This window comes from Neofelis nebulosa, chromosome 3, assembly GCF_028018385.1.
Source record: "Neofelis nebulosa isolate mNeoNeb1 chromosome 3, mNeoNeb1.pri, whole genome shotgun sequence".
Taxonomy (NCBI): Eukaryota; Metazoa; Chordata; class Mammalia; order Carnivora; family Felidae; genus Neofelis; species Neofelis nebulosa.
Window position 1 is genome coordinate 121,060,098 of NC_080784.1, and position 18,371 is coordinate 121,078,468.

An 18,371-nucleotide genomic window follows, 5' to 3' on the forward strand; every position below is an offset into this window, starting at 1 on the left:
TCTGACTTCTCTGCTTGAATTCCTAGTTCTTCTATCCCGCTGCCTGATTGGCACTTCTACTTGTAGGCTTCAGAGTCCTCTCAAATGTAACATGTCCAAACCAAATTTGCATTACCTTCTCCAAACCTGCTTTTCCTGCAGTTTTCCTCACCTCAATAAATGGCAAAGCCGGTCTTTGCAACTCTCAGGTCAAAAAGTTAAAGTGATTCTTGACTCCTTGATTTCTTCTGCATTCCATATGTATACACCTATATTTATAGATCTATAAGTGCAAGGAAGTGATTGTAATGTAACTCTGTCCGCTGAAAAGGACTAGAAACAATGAACAACCTAATAATACTGAGTATCCTTTTATTGAAATAATTTTTCCTATTAAGAGAAGGGCTTTGGGGGAGGGGCCAACATGGTAGAGAAGTAGGAGGATCCAAACTTTCCTCATCTCTCAAACAAAATAGTGTTGAAGCCAAAGGACTTTGAACCCCAAGGGTCCGGGAAGAAAAGAAAAGTGCTTCTTAGAGAAATGGCTGATTCCGGGTCTGAGACAGGAAATATACTAGATAATCCCGGAATATTTTGACATAAGATAACAAGGAAACTATCAAAGATATGTCATAAAGAACTTGGACAAGGTTATCACCAACCAATAGCAGTACAATTTGAGCTCAATAAGGATAAGGGCGTCAGTGGATTGAAATCCATCAAGTATGTTAAATTCCGTGATTTCATCATTATAATGTCTGTGGATGTACATTTGTGTGGAAAACCAAAAGAAACGCAAGGAAGTGATTAGTATAATACTCAAGATAGTGGTTACTGTTGGAAGGAGGAAAGCATTGTAATTAAAAGGAGCGCACGAGGGAGGTGCCTGGGTGGCTCAGTCGGTTAAGTGTCTGACTCTTGATCTCAGCCCAGGTCATGATCTCATGGTTCCTGGGTTCGAGTCCCACCTCGGGCTCTGCACTGATGGTGACGGCACAGAGCCTTCTTGGGGTTCTGTCTCTCCTTCTCTCTGCCCCTCCCCCACTTGTGCTCGCTCTCTCTCCTTCCCTCTCTCTCGCTCTCAAAATAAATAAACTTAAAAAAATAAATATAAGGGGTGCATGATGGCTTCTGGGTTTCTCTTTCTTGGTCTACCTTGTGGTTACAAGGCTGATTGCCTTATAATAATTCACTGTGTCATAATTTTTTTTTATGTCTGTGTTTTATTTTTTTAGAAAAAGATTTAGAAAGTACAAATGAATCCTCCCTTGCTCCGAGCCCTCCAGATAAAGATCCTCATCATGCCCTATCCTGTCTCTGCCTGCCTCCTGGCCCCATCAAGCATTCTCTTCCTGTGCCATCCTTGCTCTGGAGTACTTTCTCCCTGTGGACCTCTCATTTTTTTCTGGCACACTTGAGCAGGACTTTCTCTGGGAAGAAAGCCTTTCTATATTTGCAAGTCTGGATCATATCATTTGCCCTTTGTGACATATATCACACTTTGAATTTCTTGTTCCATGTTTTGTTTTCCCTGCAAGACTGTAGTCTCCCTGAGGCCCAGGGGCTTGTTCCTCTGTGTATCCCCACTAGCTGGGTTATTTATCAGGAACATAGATAGATGGATGAATGAACTTTAGAAATATTAATTATAGTTATGTAGGTTGCAAACATTTCAGTTTTTTAAACTTTTTTCATACAAATAAATAAAATATGATATCAGTGTGCCTTCCTTTCTTTTATGTATTATTAAAGAGAAGGAGAACATTTTTTTGCAGAGTTCGTTAAAATTTTAAAGCAGAGCTTGCCACAAAATTCTAGGTCAGCTTGAAGGGTATGTGTAGAACAGAGTCACTGCAGCTTTTTGCCTCTTCAGTATTTGTGTTTTCAGTAGCACCATAAACATGCCATTCATAGTTGGTAGCAGCCCTCACTTCCTGGGGATGCGCAAAGGCAAATAAAGGAAATAGTGTTTGTAAGGCTAGTTTAGAAAAACACAAGACTGTAATTTTTGAGAATGAGATAAATCTCTTTAATGCATCCTTAATGCATCTCTGTTTCGTATAGGAGATACTTAGCATCTTGAATGGAGGCCACACGGAGAACATCAGCTGGGATCCATCACTGTAACCATGTGTTACATGGAAGAGAAGTTATAAATACCAATGAGGTTATATTGCTAAAATGAGTTCGAAAGGAATTTCTCTTGATCATTGACTCACTCCGCTGTCAAAGAGATTTCATTACCTTCTTTTGATGGAGTCCATCTTCTAGTGTGTCAGAAGAAATGGATCCTTCCACCTTTATGTAGGGCTGGTCCACAGAGAGCCCAGTTCATGCAGGTTCAATTCTTAAGGCTGGCAGGATTTTTAGATAGATTGCTGATTTCTTCCTCTATGTTTGGATATATTCAGTAACTTGCATAACCTTAGTTGATTTCTCAAGGCATAACATTGATAGTTATTTCTGGAGCTGTCCTCTTGATGCCCAAATCCTTTTTCCGTTAGAATATTCCATATATTTGTCTTTAACTTACGGAATATCTCTGGGACTCACTTGCTTTGTGAAACCCTCTCTAGTTGTCTTTGTGGTTTTCTGAATTCAGGGGAGACTGTGACAACCTCAATCCCTCTTTCAGCAGAAGTGGTCATTCTACCTCATTTGTTTCTTCACACAAAACTCCCAACTTGTTCTTGAGAAACTCCTCTGTGATTAATGTCTCCTGCCTTTTGTATTTCTTAGAACCTTTTTGTGGCAAGTCAGATAATGATGAGGTTGATTTATTTTTCTTTTTTAATAAAAGGGATTATGTTTTCTTCAGTTTTTATACAATAGAGGAGAAGAACCCCATCTTATTGGTGTTTATAAAATCTAGGCAAAAAGAATCAGAGATTGCTTAAAATGTATCCCTATAGGTAATGTTACAAGCCATTTTCTAATCAGTTTTCTGACACATAAGAATTTATGTGCAGAAATGCAATGGCTATACTTTTGTGAATAATTATATTTCTGAGGTTTTTTTTTTTTCGTATTGGTCATTTGAAAATTATTTTATGTTTTTTGAAATTTTAGATCAGGAGACTGAAATTTCATCCTTCCATCATCATATGGGGTGGAAATAATGAAAATGAAGCAGCGCTGATGATGAATTGGTTTAATATACACACCAGTGAACTGCATACCTACATCAATGACTATGTGGTTCTGTATGTGAAAAATATTCGACAGATTGTTTTGGCAGTAAGTAATGATTTTTCATGCAGTAGAATTTAAGAAACTCTTTTGAAAGTGGATCAGTTTGAATATTGGTATAGTATACTTTTGTGTCCTTTTTTAGGTCAACCTTCAACATTATCATTTTAATACAGAGCTGCATGTGAATGGATTATAATGCTGCAGCATGTGAATGGGCTCGTGGGTTATGGACTTCTTTAGGAATTAACTTATCTATGGAACTCACCACACATACACCAATATTGTGTTTATACTTGCATATTGTCATAGACTCTTTCTGGAGCCCATCCATGGAACCCCAAAGGTTGAGAATTTCTACTTTAGATGGTTTACTGATATGCCACTTCTTTTTTTCTTTCTTTCTTTTTGTTCCTCAATATATTAATATGGTGAATTCTGGGAATTAATTTTCTTTTTTTTTTTTTTTCTTTTTTTTAATTTTTGAGACAGAGAGAGACAGAGCATGAGTGAGGGAGGGTCAGAGAGAGGGAGACACAGAATCTGAAACAGGTTCCAGGCTCTGAGCTGTCAGCACAGAGCCTGACGCAGGGCTCGAACTCACAGACCGCGAGATCATGACCTGAGAAGAAGTCGGATGCTTAACCGACTGAGCCACCCAGGCACCCCTGGGAATTAATTTTCTAATAATAAACTAGTTCTAGTATAAGCTCTGTTTAGTTACAACTTCTTGTTCTTGTATTCTGTGTTAGATTTGGTTTGCTAATATTTTAGTTAGACTTTAAAAATTTATATTCATGAGCAAATTTGGTCTGTGGTAAGAATGGTAAACTCAAATGCCTAGAGGAGCCAAATTTGTTTTAAAAAAGTAAGTAGAGTAGATGAGGCTCACAGAGAGAAGAGGGGACTGTGGTAATAGGAAAATGGATGTTGGGTCTCATTTATATTGAGAGTTTTTTCTTAAACCTTATTTATTTATTTTGAGAGAGACAGTGACAGCACAAGTGGGGGAGGGGCAGAGAGAGAGAGGGAGAGAGAGAATCCCAAGCAGGCTCTGCACTGCCAGCAGACAGCCTGATGCAGGGCTTGAACCCACAAAGCTGTGAGATCATGACCTGAGCTGAAACCAAGAGTTGGTTAGTTAACTGACTGGGCCACCCAGGCGCTCCAGCATTTTTTTTTATTAGAGACAGAGCACGAGCTGGGGGAAAGGAGCAAAGGGAGGAAGAGAGAGAATCCCAAGCAGGCTCCAGACTCGGTGCAAAGGCCAACATGGGGTTTGATCCCACCACTTGGGATCATGACCTGAGCTGGAATCAAGAGCCAGATGCTCAATGGACTGAGCCATCCAAGCACCCTTCTTATCTTTTTGATGATAGCCATCCTCACAGGTGTGAGGTGATCCCTCATTGTGGTTTTGATTTGCATTTCTGTGATGATTAGTTAAGCACCTTTTCATGTACTTATTGGCTATCTGTATGTTTTTGGAAAAATGTTTGTTTAGATCCTTGACTCATTTTTTAGTTGAATTGTTTGGTTTTTGCTATTGAATTGTATGAGTGCTTTAATGTATTTTGGATATTAACCTGTTAGCAGGTATATGATTTGGAAATATTTCCTCCCATTCAGTATTTTGCTTTTTCATTTTATTGATGGTCTTCTTTGCTGTGCAGAACCTTTTTAGTTTGATGTAGTCCCACTTGTTTATTTTTGTTGCCTTTGTTTTGGTGTCAAATCCAAAGAATCAAAGCCAAGACCAATGTCAAGGAGCTTACCACCTGTGTTTTCTTCTAGGAGTTTTATGATTTCAGATCTTACATTCAAGTCTTTAATCCATTTTGCATTGATTTTTGTGCATGATTGAAGAGAGTTGTTCAGTTTCATTCTCTTGCCTGGGACTGTCCAATTTTTCTAACACCATTTATTGAAGAGACTGTCCTTTCCCCATTGTATATTCTTGTCTTCTTTGTCATAAATTAATTGACCATGCATATATGAATTTAATTTCTGGGTTCTCTGTTCTTTTTTTTTTTTTTTAATTTTTTTTCAACATTTTTTATTTATTTTTGGGACAGAGAGAGACAGAGCATGAACGGGGGAGGGGCAGAGAGAGAGGGAGACACAGAATCGGAAGCAGGCTCCAGGCTCTGAGCCATCAGCCCAGAGCCCGACGCGGGGCTCGAACTCACGGACCGCGAGATCATGACCTGGCTGAAGTCGGACGCTTAACCGACTGCGCCACCCAGGCGCCCCGTCTGGGTTCTCTGTTCTATTCTATTGATCTATGTGTCTATTTTTATGACAATACCATAATGTTTTAATTTTGCTTTATAATGTATTTTGAAGTCAGAAAGCATGATGTCTCCAGCTTTGTTCTTCTTTCTCAAGATTGCTTCGACTATTCTGGGTCTTTTGTGGTTTCCTAAAAATTTTTGGATTATTCATTCTGTTTCATTGCAGTTTTGATAGGGATTGCATTGAATCTGTAGATAGGTTTAAATAGTATGGACAGTTTAGCAATATCAGTTCTAATCCATGAGCACAGAATATATTTCCATTTACTTGTGTCTTCTTCAGTGTCTTATAATTTTCAATAATAATTTCAGTTTTTCACTTCCTTGGTTAAATTTATTCCTAGATATTTTATTCTTTTTGATGCAGTGGTGAATAAGATGGTTTTCTTAATTTCTCTTTCTAATAGTTAATTATTAGTGTACAGAAATGCAATAGATGTCTGTGTATTGATTTTGTGTCCTGAAATTTTACTGAATTCATTTATTCTAACAGTTTTTTGTGAAGTCTTTAGAATTTTCTACATATAATATCATGTCATCTGCAAACAGTGCCAGCTTTACTTTTTCCTTTACAATTAAGATACCTTCTGTTTCTTTCTCTTGTGTAATTGCTCTGAGTAGGACTTCCAGTACTATGTTGAACAAATATGGTGAGAGTGGACATCCTGGTCTTGTTCCTGATTTTAGAAGGAAAAGTTTTGAGTTTTTCACCATTGGGTATGATGTTAGCTATGGGCTTGTCATATATGGCCTTTATTATGTGGAGGTATGTTCCCTCTGTAGTTACTTTGTTGAGAGTTTTTGTAATAAATGGATGTTGAATTTTGTCAAATGCTCTTTCTGCATTTGTTGACATGATAATATGATTTTTTAAAAGTAGGCTTCACACCCATCAAGGAAGCCAATGTGTGACTTGAACTCATGACCCCTGAGATCAAGACCTGAGCTGAGATCAAGAGTCAGACCCTTAACCAACTGAGTCACCCAGGCACCCTGTTCATGATTTTTATCCTTCGTTTTATTAATGATACAAGATGTGGTGTATCATCTTGATTGATTTGTAGATGTTGAACTGTCCTTGTATCCCTAGAATAAATTCCTTTTGATCATGATATATGATTTTTTTTACTTATATGAGTTTCTTTGTTAATATTTTGTTGAGAATTTTTGCATCTATGTTCACCAAGGATATTGGCCTGCAATTTTCTTGTGGTGACTCTATTTGGTTTTGGTATCAAGATAATGCTTGCCTTGTAAGATGAGTTTGGAAGTTTTCCCTCCTCTTTTGTTTTTTGGAAAAGTTTCAGAAAGATTGGTATTAATTCTTCTTTGAATGTTTGGTAGAATTCACCAGTGAAGATGTGTGGTCCTGGACTGTTGTTTGTTGGGAGGTTTTTGATTATTGGTGCAATCTCCTTGCTAGTTAATTGGCCTGTTCATGTTTTCTGTTTCTTCATGATTCCATTTTGGAAGGTTGTATGTTTTTAGGAATTTATCCATTTCTCCTAGGTTGTCCAATTTGTTGGTGTATAGTTGTTCACAGTAGTCTCTTACGATCCTTTGTATTTCTGAGGTATCAGTTTTAACATCTTTTTCATTTCTGACTTTGAGTCATTTCTCTTTTTTTTTCTCAGCAAGTCTAGCTAAAGTTCTGCCATTTTGTTTGTCTTTTTTTAAATTAATTAATTAATTAATGTATTTATTTTAATGTTTTTGTTTTTTGGGTTTTTTTGAGTGAGGGAGAGAGAAACACAATGTGTGAGTGGGGGAGGGGCACAGAGAGAGAGAGAGAGAGAGAGAGAGAGAGAATCCAAAGCAGGTTCCAGGTTCTGAGCTGTCAGCACAGAGCCTGATGTGGGGCTCAAACTCTTGAACTGCAAGATCATGACCTGGGCTGAAGTCGGACATTCAACTGACTGAGCCACCCAGGCGCTCGTTGTTTATCTGTTTTAAAGAACCAGTTCTTGGTTTCATTGATCTTTTCTATTGTCTTTTTAGTCTTTATTTCATTTATTTCTCCTTTGATCTTTGTTATATCCTTCCTTCTACTAACTTTGGGTGACATTTGTTCTTTTTCTAGTTTATTAAGGTGTAAAGTTAGATTCTTTCTTTATTTGAAATTTTTGTTTTTTTGTTTCTTGAAATGGTCATTTATCTCTCTTATCTTTCCTCTTAAACTGCTTTTCCTGCATCTCATAATTTTTGGTATGTTGTATTTCCATTGTCATTTGTCTCAAGGTATGTTTTAATTTCTCTTTTGATGTCCTTGTTGATTCATTTGTTGTTCCGTGGCATATTCCTTAATCATCACATATTTGTCAATTTTCCAGCTTTCTTCTTATAATTGATTTCTAGTTTCATACCCTTGGGGTCCAAAAATCTGCCTGATGTGAGTTCAGTCTTCTCAAATTGGTTAAGATTTGTTTTGTGGCCTGACATATGATCTATATTGGAGAACGTTCAATGTGCACCTGAGAAGAATGTGTATTCTGTTGCTTTTGGATGGTATGTACTGTGTTTATCTGTTAAGTCCATCTGGTCTAAAGTGTCATTTAAAATTCTATAATTATAAATGCTAAAACAGAACTTGATATATATCATATATGAATATGTTCATAGGTGAAATAAGGGAAAAGGGAGAGGAAAGAGCTTGTTCCCAACTCCACTGTAGAGCCCTTCCTTTATGGTGGTTCTTTTTGCATTACTGCATTCTAATAGGCATATTATACTTGTATTTACTACATGCATAAACATTATATAATAATATAAATTAGCTTTTTTTTTTGCAGGGAGAGGAAGCAGCACTTTATTTTTTGTAGTAATGTAACTTTTCAAAAGATGAAACTTTTAAAAGCTTTAATGGTTAATATGTGATTTAGTAATCTGATTGTCTTTATAATTTTTTGATCTATAATTAGATATTTTAAATATTTGGGTATCTCTTGAACCAACATAAAAAGGGACATATTTAAAAGAATAGTATGTGATTTTGGCACCCAAATATGTTCAGTTCATGAGACTCTTCATTTATGTGAAGAAACTTCAGTGAGAATTCATGAAAAACTTAGGTTCACATTTTTTTAGCTTATCTGATATGCTAAGTCATGTGTCATGAAGAATTTTTTTATCCACAAATGGTGATGGTATAAGCTTTAATTAATATTTATAGAACATTTATTTTATAATCTTTTTTCTCATAGTGTTGGTATTACATTTTTCATATCTGATGGATTTAAGAAATGGATTTTAATATTTGAGGATTTTCATTTCGCAGCTCAGTGGTTGAGAGCTTATAATTCCAAGAGGAAGCGAATGAGGCATGTGGCCCCATAGTGGTGCAAATTGGTTAGGAAACTACTTCCTAGGAACAGCTCTGTATTATGGAAATGGGAACATGAATTTTGGTGGATATTTAGCCATATCTTCCACACATGGGTTATTTACCATTTACTGTGGTCCTATGAAGGAGTAGTTATTATCCCCATTTTGCAGATAAGTCTATTGAGGCTTAGACCTGTCCAAAAATAATAAGGTTCTGATATGATATTTAAACTCAGCCCATCTGACTCAATAGCCTCTATTCTTTTCTTTTTTTTTTTTTTCTCCTGCTGTGCCTTTTATTCCCATGACCTGTCCATTCCAGGAACTTGTATCTCCCGCTCCCCTTCTCCCATTTTGCCCAACTGCTGACCCAACCCCTTCTGGCAACCATCAGTTTGTTTTGTGTATTTATAGGTCTGATTCTGCTTTTTGTTTATTCATTTGTTTTTGTTTTAGATTCCACTATGAGTAAAATCATATATTATTATGTGTTTCTCAGTCTGACTTATTTCACCTACCATAATATCCTCTAGGTGCATCCATCCATAATGCCCTCTGGGTCCATCTCAAATGACACAATTTCATCTTTTTTTGGCTGTAAAAGATTCCACTATATAGATATAGATATAGATATAGATATAGATATAGATATAGATATAGATATAGATATATAGATCTGACATCTTCCTTATCCATTTGTCCATTGATGGACACTTAGATTGCTTCAATATATTGGTTGTTGTAAATAATGCTGCAATAAACACAGAGGCACACATATCTTTTTGAATTAGTATGTTCCTTTTCTTTGGGTGGTAGATATCCAGTAGTAGACTTACTGGATTATATGGTATTTCTATATTTAGTTTTTCAAAGCACTTCCATACTGTTTTCCACTGTGGCTGCACCAATTTACATTCCTACCAGCAGTATGCAAGGGTTACCTTTTTCCCATACCCTTGTCAACACCTGTTTCTTGTCTTTTTGATTTTATCCATTCTGATAGGTGTAAAATGGTATTTCATTTTAGTTTTGGGTTGCATTTCCATTATGATGAGTGATGTTGAGAATGTTTTCATGTGTTCATTGGCCATCTGTATGTCCTTTTTGGAAAAATGTCTGTCCAAGTCCTCTGCCCATTTTTTAATTGGATTATTTGGTTTTTTTGGTGTTGAGTCGTATATGTTCTTTATATATTTTGGATATACATTTATATATATCCCCTTATCAGATATATCATTTGCAAGTATCTTCTCCCATTCAGTAAGTTGTCTTCTTATTTTGTTGATGGCTTCCTTTGCTGTGCAAAAGCTTTTTTCTTTTGATGTCCTCCAAATAGTTTATTTTTGCTTTTGTTCTTCTTGCCTGAGGGGACATATCTAGAAAAATGTTGCTATGTCTAATGTCAGAGAAATTACTGCCTGTGTTTTTTATGGTTTTTAGGATTTTTATGATTTCAGCCCTCACATTTAGGTATTTAATTCATTTTGAGTCTATTTTTGTTTTGTTTTTTTTGTGTGTTTATTTTATTTTATTTTTTCCAATGTATGAAATTTATTGTCAAATTAGTTTCCATACAACACCCAGTGCTCATCCCAAAAGGTGCCCTCCTCAATACCCATCGAGTCTATTTTTGTTTATTGTGTTAAAAGGTGGTACAGTTTAATTCTTTGGCATATAGCTGTCCAGTTTTCCCAGTACCGTTTATTAAGGAGACTGTCTTTTTCCCACTGCATATTCTTGCCTCTTTTGTCATATTAGTTGACTGTATAGTTGTCGGTTTATTCCTGGGCTCTCTATTCTGTTCCACTGATCTATGTATTGATTTTTATGTCAGTACCATACTATTTTGATTACTACAGCTTTGTAGTGTATCTTGAGTTGAATTTTTATAACCTCCAAACCTTGTTTCTCTTTTTCAAGATGTCTTTGGCTGTTTGGGGATCTTCTGTAGTTACATACAAATTGTAGTATTATTTGTTCTAGTTTTGTAAAAAATGCTATTGGTATTTTGATAGGGATGCATTGAATCTGTGGATTGGTTTGAGTAGTATGGACATTTAAATAATACTGATTCTTCCAATCCACGAGCATGAATATCTTTCTATGTGTTTGGGTCATCTCCAGTTTCTTTCACCAGTGTTTTATAGTTTTCAGAGAGGAGATTGTTCACCTCTTTGGTTAAGTTTATACCTAGGTATTTTATTCTTTTTTTTTTTTTTGGTGTAATTGTAAATGGTATTGTTTTTAAATTTCTTTTTCTGCCATTTTATTAGTGTATAGAAACACTACTGATTTCTGGGTACTAATTTTGTATCCTGCAACTTAGCCTCTTATTCTTAAGCACTACATCTGTGTTTCTTAAGTGGAGGAAATTTTGTCCTCCAAGGGACAGGGGAACATTTGGCACTGTCTGTAGACATTTTTTGGTGTGTGTAGGGGTACCACTGGCATCTAGTAGGAGAAGGGCAGGGATGCTGCTAAACATTCACTCTCCTCCTGCCCCCTTTCCAAAACTTATCAAGCCCAAAATGTCAGTGTTGCCAAGGTTGAGAAATTCTGCACTAGACTTTGTACTACCCATGTTGGTAGAAGGTAATGTAAAGGCATGACATGATGGGAAAAGAGTAGGAGAAGGTGCTGAGGAATAAGCTGAGTTTTAATAATGACAGGATATAAAGGATTGGCGAATAGCAGAAAGGTGCTGGTGGTTGTTGAATGCAGAAGGCAAATGGTTCTTTTTTTTTCCTATCAGCCACTTGGCATTTCGGAGACTTGACAATATTTTTTTAAAAAAGTAAATGGTCTGACACAAACAGACATTTCTCCAAAGAAGACATACAGATGGCCAGACGTGGGAAAAGATGCTGAACATCACTCATCATTAGGGAAATGCAAATCAAACCTACAAGGAGACATCATCTCCTTCTTGTCAGAATGGCTAAAAGTGTAGGTGAGGATGTGAAGAAAAGGGAACCCTTGCCTACTGTTGTTGGGAATGCAAACTGGTGCAGCCACTGTGGAAAACAGTATGGAGTTTCCTCAAAAAGCTAAAAATAGAACTACCTTAGGATCTAGTAATCACACTACTGGATGTTTGCCCCCAAATTACAAAAACACTAATTCAAAGGGATACATGCATCCCTGTGTTTATAGCAGCATTATTTACAATAGCCAAATTATGGAAGCAGCCCAAATGTCCAGCAATAGATGAGTGGGTAAAGAAGATGGTGTGTGTGTGTGTGTGTGTGTGTGTGTGTATACATAATATTCCATTGTTAATGGAATATTACTCAGCTATAAGAAAGAATGCAATCTTGCTATTTGCAACAATGTGGCTGGATCTAGAGAGTATAATGCTAAGTGAAATAAATCAGTTAGGGAAAGACAAATACCATATGATCTCACATTTATGTGGAGTTTACACAAACAAAAAAAACAAAAAAAAATGAGTAAAGGAAAAGAAGAGAAAGAGAGAGAGAGAGAGAGAAACCAAGAAACAGGCTCTTAACTATAGAGAACAAACTGATGGTTACCAGAGGGGAGGTGGGTGTGGGGTGATGGATGGAGTAGCGATAGGATTAAGGAGTACACTTGTCATGATGAGCACTGGGTGGTGTTGAATGAAGTGTTGCATCACTAGAGTGTACACCTGAAACTAATTTTACACTGTATGTTAACTATGTTGAAATTAAAATAAAAACTTAATTTAAAAAGGTAAGTGGTTTGTATTTTACTGAGTGAATATGCCTTTTAAACCATTTTATTTCTGAACTCAGAGAGACAAGACTCGTCCTTTTATCACATCCAGTCCTACAAATGGGGCCGAATCTATTGAAGAAGGCTGGCTGTCTGCCAACCCCTATGACGAGAATTTTGGTGACGTACATTTTTATGACTATAGCAATGATTGCTGGAATTGGAAAATTTTCCCCAAAGCTCGATTTGTATCTGAATATGGATATCAGTCCTGGCCTTCCTTCAGTACATTAGAAAAGGTAAGCCACTTTTGATTTCCCAGTGATTCAAAATGGTAGGCTGTGGGCCTATGTCACTTTCTCAACAGTGGTTCAGAAAGTCAAATGAAATCTACTTATTTAAATGAAAGTTTAGGAAGATCATAGAACTTTTGTTTCTTTATACTTTGGGAAACTAAATTTCTTGCAGTCATCATTTTGGGGGTTAATACTTTTCTATATTGCTTTTAATTATGTTCCTTCACAAATACTTAAAAATTAAATGGGAACCAGGGGTTGCTTAAGCCTGACTTCTTATCACGCATGAAAGTAACTCTTACTTGCTATTTTCCCTATATCCTACAACTGTTTTTTTTTAAAGCTTATTTACTTATTTTGAGAGAGAGAGAAAGAGAGAGAGCATGAGCACACGTGTGTGTGTGAGAAGGGGCAGAGAGGGGGAGAGAGAGAATCCCAAGCAGGGGGGATTCTCACGTGGGGCTCGATCTCATGGACCATGAGATCATGACCTGTCCTGAAATTAAGAGTCAGATGCTTAACCAGCTGAGCCACCCAGGCACCCCTAGCCTACACCTGTTTTATCATTTATAGCTATTCAGAATTGGATGGTTTGCTACAGTAAGAAAAAATAATATGATAAACTTTCGTTTAATGTTATCAGGTCATATTATTTCTTTTCTTTCATCTCCTCTTCTACCTCTTCTATATCCTCCTCCACTTCCTCCTCTTTTTATTTCATGTTGGTATATTTGATTTTCACTATGGCATTTCACTTTCCTTATTCCTACAGATTCAGTTGCACAAATGGATTCAATTTCAGAGTTGTGTGTATTCTTTTTTGAAGAATTTTATTGAGATATAATTCACTGACCATACAACGCACCCATTTAAAGTATATGCTTTAATGATTTTCAGTATATTCACAGAGTTGTGCAAGCATCACCACGACCTAGTTTTGGAGCATTTTCATCACCCCAAAGAAACTCTGTTCCCACTAGTAGTCACTCCCCACTCTCTCAGTCCCTTCTCCCCTGCTCTAGGCACCACTAGTCTGCTTTGTTTGTCTATTTGTTTGCCTGTTTTTCACATTTCATATTTTGGAATCATAAAATATGTTATCTTTGTAGGCTGGCTTCTTTCCCTCATCATAAAGTTTTCCAGACTCATCCATGTTGTAGCATGTCTTAGTTTTTATTCTTTTTTATTGCTGAATAATATTCCATCGTATGGATATACCACATGTTTATCCATTCATCAGTTGATGTACGTTTGTGCTATTCCCACTTTTTTGGCTATTATGAATAATGCTGCTGTGAACATTTGTATACATTTTTTTTGGTGAACATATGTTTTCAGTTCTATTAAGTATATACCTAGGAGTGGATTGCCCGGTCATATGGTAACTGTTTAACATTCTGAGGAATTGCCAAACTGTTTCCCATAGTTTGCAATGGCTGTGCCATTTTACATTCCCACCAGAAAATGTATGAGGGTTCCAATTTCTCTACATCTTTACCAACACTTATCCCCCCCCTTTTTCACATTTCCCTGGAAATTTGCATTTACAGGAAATTTGCATTTCCTTGAGAGCTAATGATGTTGAGCCTCTTTTCATGTGGTTGTTGGCCGTTTGTATATTTTCCTTAAAGAAGTGTCTATTCACATCCTTTGCTGATTTTTTAATTGGTATGTTTTATATCAGATATATGATTTGCAAATATTTTCTCTTAATTTGTAGATGTTCTTTTTACTTACTTGATGGTTTCATTTAAGACACAAAAGTTTTAAATTTTCAAGTTATCAAAAATACTTATCAATCTTCCCTGTTATCTCTTGTGCTTTTGGTATTTTGCTTTCTTTCTAAGTTTTTAAAATGTTTATTTATTTCTTAGAGAGAGACAGACAGAGTGCAAGCAGGGGAGGAGCAGAGAGAGGGAGACGCAGAATTCGAAGCAGCTCCAGGCTCTGAGCTGTCCGCACACAGTCCAACGTGGGGCTTGAACCCACGAACTATGAAAACATGACCTGAGCCAAAGTCGGAGGCTTAACCAACTGAGCCACCCAGGCACCCCTAAGAAAACATTTTCTAATCTAAGATCACAAAGTTATATTCCCGTGTTGTCTTCTAGTTTTAGCTCTTACATTGAGATCTGTGATCTGTTTTGAGTTAATTATTCTATATGGTATGAGGTAGGCATCCAGGTTCATTTTTTTCTGCATGTGGCTATCCAAATATCCAAACACCAGTTATTGAAAACATTATTCTTTCCTCCATTGCTTGTCTTGACCCCTTTGTCAAAGTCAATCAACCATAACTTTTAAAGTTTATTTCTGGATTCTCAATTTGTTTCTAATTGAACTGTCTCTCTCTTTTTTTTTTTTTTTAACGTTTATTTATTTTTGAGACAGAGAGAGACAGAGCATGAACGGGGGAGGGTCAGAGAGAGAGAGGGACACACAGAATCCGAAACAGGCTCCAGGCTCTGAGCTGTCAGCACAGAGCCCGACGCGGGGCTGGAACTCACGAACTGCGAGATCATGACCTGAGCCGAAGTCGGACGCTTAACCGACTGAGCCACCCAGGCGCCCCTGAACTGTCTCTTTTATGCCAGTATGCACTGTCATCCTTACTGTAGCTTTGTAGTAAGTTTCGAAAGCAGGAAGTGTGAGTCCACCAACTTTGTTCTTCTTTTAAAGATTGTTTTGGCTGTTCTGAGTGCCCTCCACTGACGTACCAATTTTAGGATCACCTTCCCAGTTTCTGCAAAAAAGTCAGCTGGGATTTTGATAGGGTTTGTGTTGAGTCAGTAGGTCAGTTTGCAAAGTATTGCCATCCTAACAATATGAAGTCTGATCCACAAACATGTAATGTCTTCTTTCATTATTTTGTAGTTTCAGTGTACAAAGTGTATACTTCTTTAGTTCAATTTATTCCTAAGTGTTTTATTCTTTCTGTAAATGGAATTATTTTCTTAATTTATTTTCAAATTGTTCATTACTGGTATATAAAGAGACAATTGATTTTTTTTTTATTGAACTTATATTCTGCAACCTTGCAGAACTTATTATCTTTAGTTTTTGTGAATCCTTTAGAGTTTTCTATATATAAGAGCATCTGTGGATAGAATTAGTTCTACTTCCTCCTTTCCAGTATGGATGCCATTTATTAACTTTTCTTGACTAATTGCCCTGGCTAGAACCTCTAGTACAATGTAGAATAGAAATGGTGAGAACAGACATCTTTGTCTCATTGCTTATCTTAGAGAGAAAGCTTTGAGTCTTTTACTGTTTAGTAAGATGTTAACTCTAAGTTTTTTGTAGATGCCTTTTTTCAGGTTGAGCAAGTTCTCTTTTATTCCTAGTTGGTTGAGTGCTTGTATCATAAAAGGGTATTGGTGGGGCATCTGGGTGGCTCAGTCAGTTAAGTATCTGACTTAGGCTCAGGTCATGGTCTCATGGTTTGTGGGTTTGAGCCCCGCGTTGGGCTCTGTGCTGACAGCTCGGAGCCTGGAGCCTCTTCAGATTCTGTGTCTCCCTCTCTCTCTGCCCTTCCCCCACTCACGCTCCATCTCTGTCTCTCAAAAATAAATAAATGTTAAAAAAATTATTTTTAAAAAAAACGGTGTTGGATTTTGTCAAGTGTGTTCTTTCTTCATTTACTGAAATAATCATGTGCCTGTAGTTTTTGTTTCCCCTCGCCTATCACTTGTGTCAAGTAACCCCCCAAAATTTTAAGACAATTTCAAAATCTCCCTCAGTTTTGCCACTTAAACCCAACTATATTTGCTTCTACACATTGAAGTTACGTTGTATTTTTAATTGTAATAAATAATGTTATCACCTTAGATCTACCCTTATTTTTTTTTATTACTCCTATATTACGGGGTAGACTTTGGGGGAATACTCTTGTTTCAAAATGAAGGAGGATGCAGTTGAGTGTCCTGAGTCAGGTAGGAACAAGTATTAGAAAAGGAAGGAAGGAATGAAAGAGGCAAAAATATTTACTGAGCAGATGCTCTGTACCAGAGACTCATTGTTTCATTTAACAATAATCTCCCCCACACCCCCACTTTGAGGCCAAGAAGGAAACAAAGGTCCTAGAGGGTGAGAGTTCCATCATTATCCCCAGACAGCAAGTAGCATATGTGGATTCAGACTTATTATCTAACACCAGAGCTGATCCATTTTCCTTTCACTACATTTCAGGAAGGTGAGTGTTATGAATTGCTAAACCTTTTTTCTTAAATCTGTTAACATTTCTATTTACATCCTGACAATAATGCAATTGCTGTGTTTTTGTGAAATGCCTGATGTTGTTCAAAGATACTAAACACTATGTTTTAAAATAGGAAAAGGTGAAGCCAAGTTCTATAAGTTCTGTTCATTATGAATCCTTGATTTAGTTATTACCTCTTTTTGAATTACATTGCTCAGTTGAGGTTGAATTGGGTAATTGGGAAAATAAAAGAAACCAAAAGAGTAACTTTACATAAAGCTTAGGTTCTTTGATTTAGAGTTTTTTCATGTATTTAACAAAAAATTAAAATGTCCCTTTCTAGTTTGGGATGCATCACTTCTTTGTAAAATAATTATGTTTTCAACAGGCCATTATCAATATTGCACACCGATTAAAAGCTTGGGCTATGGAATAAACAGATCTGGATTTGAATACTAAGAACTGCCACTCACTAGCTATATTGCCTCGGACAAATTAGTTAATCATTTTGAATGTTAGTGTCTTCGTCTGTAAATTGGGTTTAATAGTAGTAAAATACCTCTTAGGGGAGGGTTGGGGGAAGAGAGAGAGAGAAAAAGAATGTGTGTGTATGTGTTTGTGTGTGTTTCTACATGCAGGTACTCGTGTGTGCATGTGATCACATGTAAAGGTTAAGTTAATTTATACATTGAAGCACTTAGCAGCAGTTCCTGGCACATAGCAACAGGCCATAAAATGTAAGCTGTTGTTAGTATTGTTGTTAGTATTGATGATCCATTCTAGCCATAGGATTTGTATGAAAGTTTTATTTTCTCCAGAGCCATCTAGGTTTAAAGAACTAGAAGCTGGAGCTGGACTGTGCCAAGTAACTTAGGAACTTGGGCAAGTCACTGAACCTTTCTGAGCCTCATCTCTAAAACAGAGCGATAATAATACCAACTCATAGATTGTTATGAGGATTAAATGAGTTAATATTCTTTTTTTTTTAAGTTTATTTATTTATTTTGAGACAGCAAGAGAGAGCAGGGGAAGGTCAGAGAGAGAGAGAGAGACAGACAGACAGACAGACAGAATCCTAAGCAGGCCCTGTGCTGTTAGCAAGAAGCCCGATGCAGGGTGCGAACTCACAAACTGTGAGATCATGACCTGAACTGAAATCAACAGTCAGACGCTTAACCAACTGAACCACCCAGCCGCCCCTAAATGAATCGATATTCTTAAAACAATTAGAGCCCTACCTGGCACTTTCTAATTCCTTTTGATAACATTGTTAGAGCTGAAATGTATAAGACTCTCAAACCATGGCTGTTACAAGTTAGAAAGCTTTCTGCATAACAGATCAGGTTTACCAATTGTGGGATACATTCAAATCATTACCCATCATAGGGCTGAGAAGCC

The 18,371-nt window shown here is 36.8% G+C and overlaps 1 protein-coding gene across 4 annotated transcripts in view; it reads left to right on the forward strand.

Annotated features, from left to right (window-relative positions):
- Positions 1-18,371, forward strand: part of MANBA (mannosidase beta) — a 114,544-nt gene that overhangs the window by 72,431 nt on the left and 23,742 nt on the right. For 2 of the 4 annotated variants that reach the window (XM_058721778.1, XM_058721781.1), the window contains exons 11-12: positions 3,049-3,216; positions 12,560-12,778. In XM_058721778.1, the coding sequence (XP_058577761.1) occupies positions 3,049-3,216; positions 12,560-12,778 (387 nt within the window). The remainder of the gene's footprint in view (positions 1-3,048; positions 3,217-12,559; positions 12,779-18,371) is intronic. The other 2 variants (XM_058721780.1, XM_058721779.1) reach the window with 2 other exon arrangements.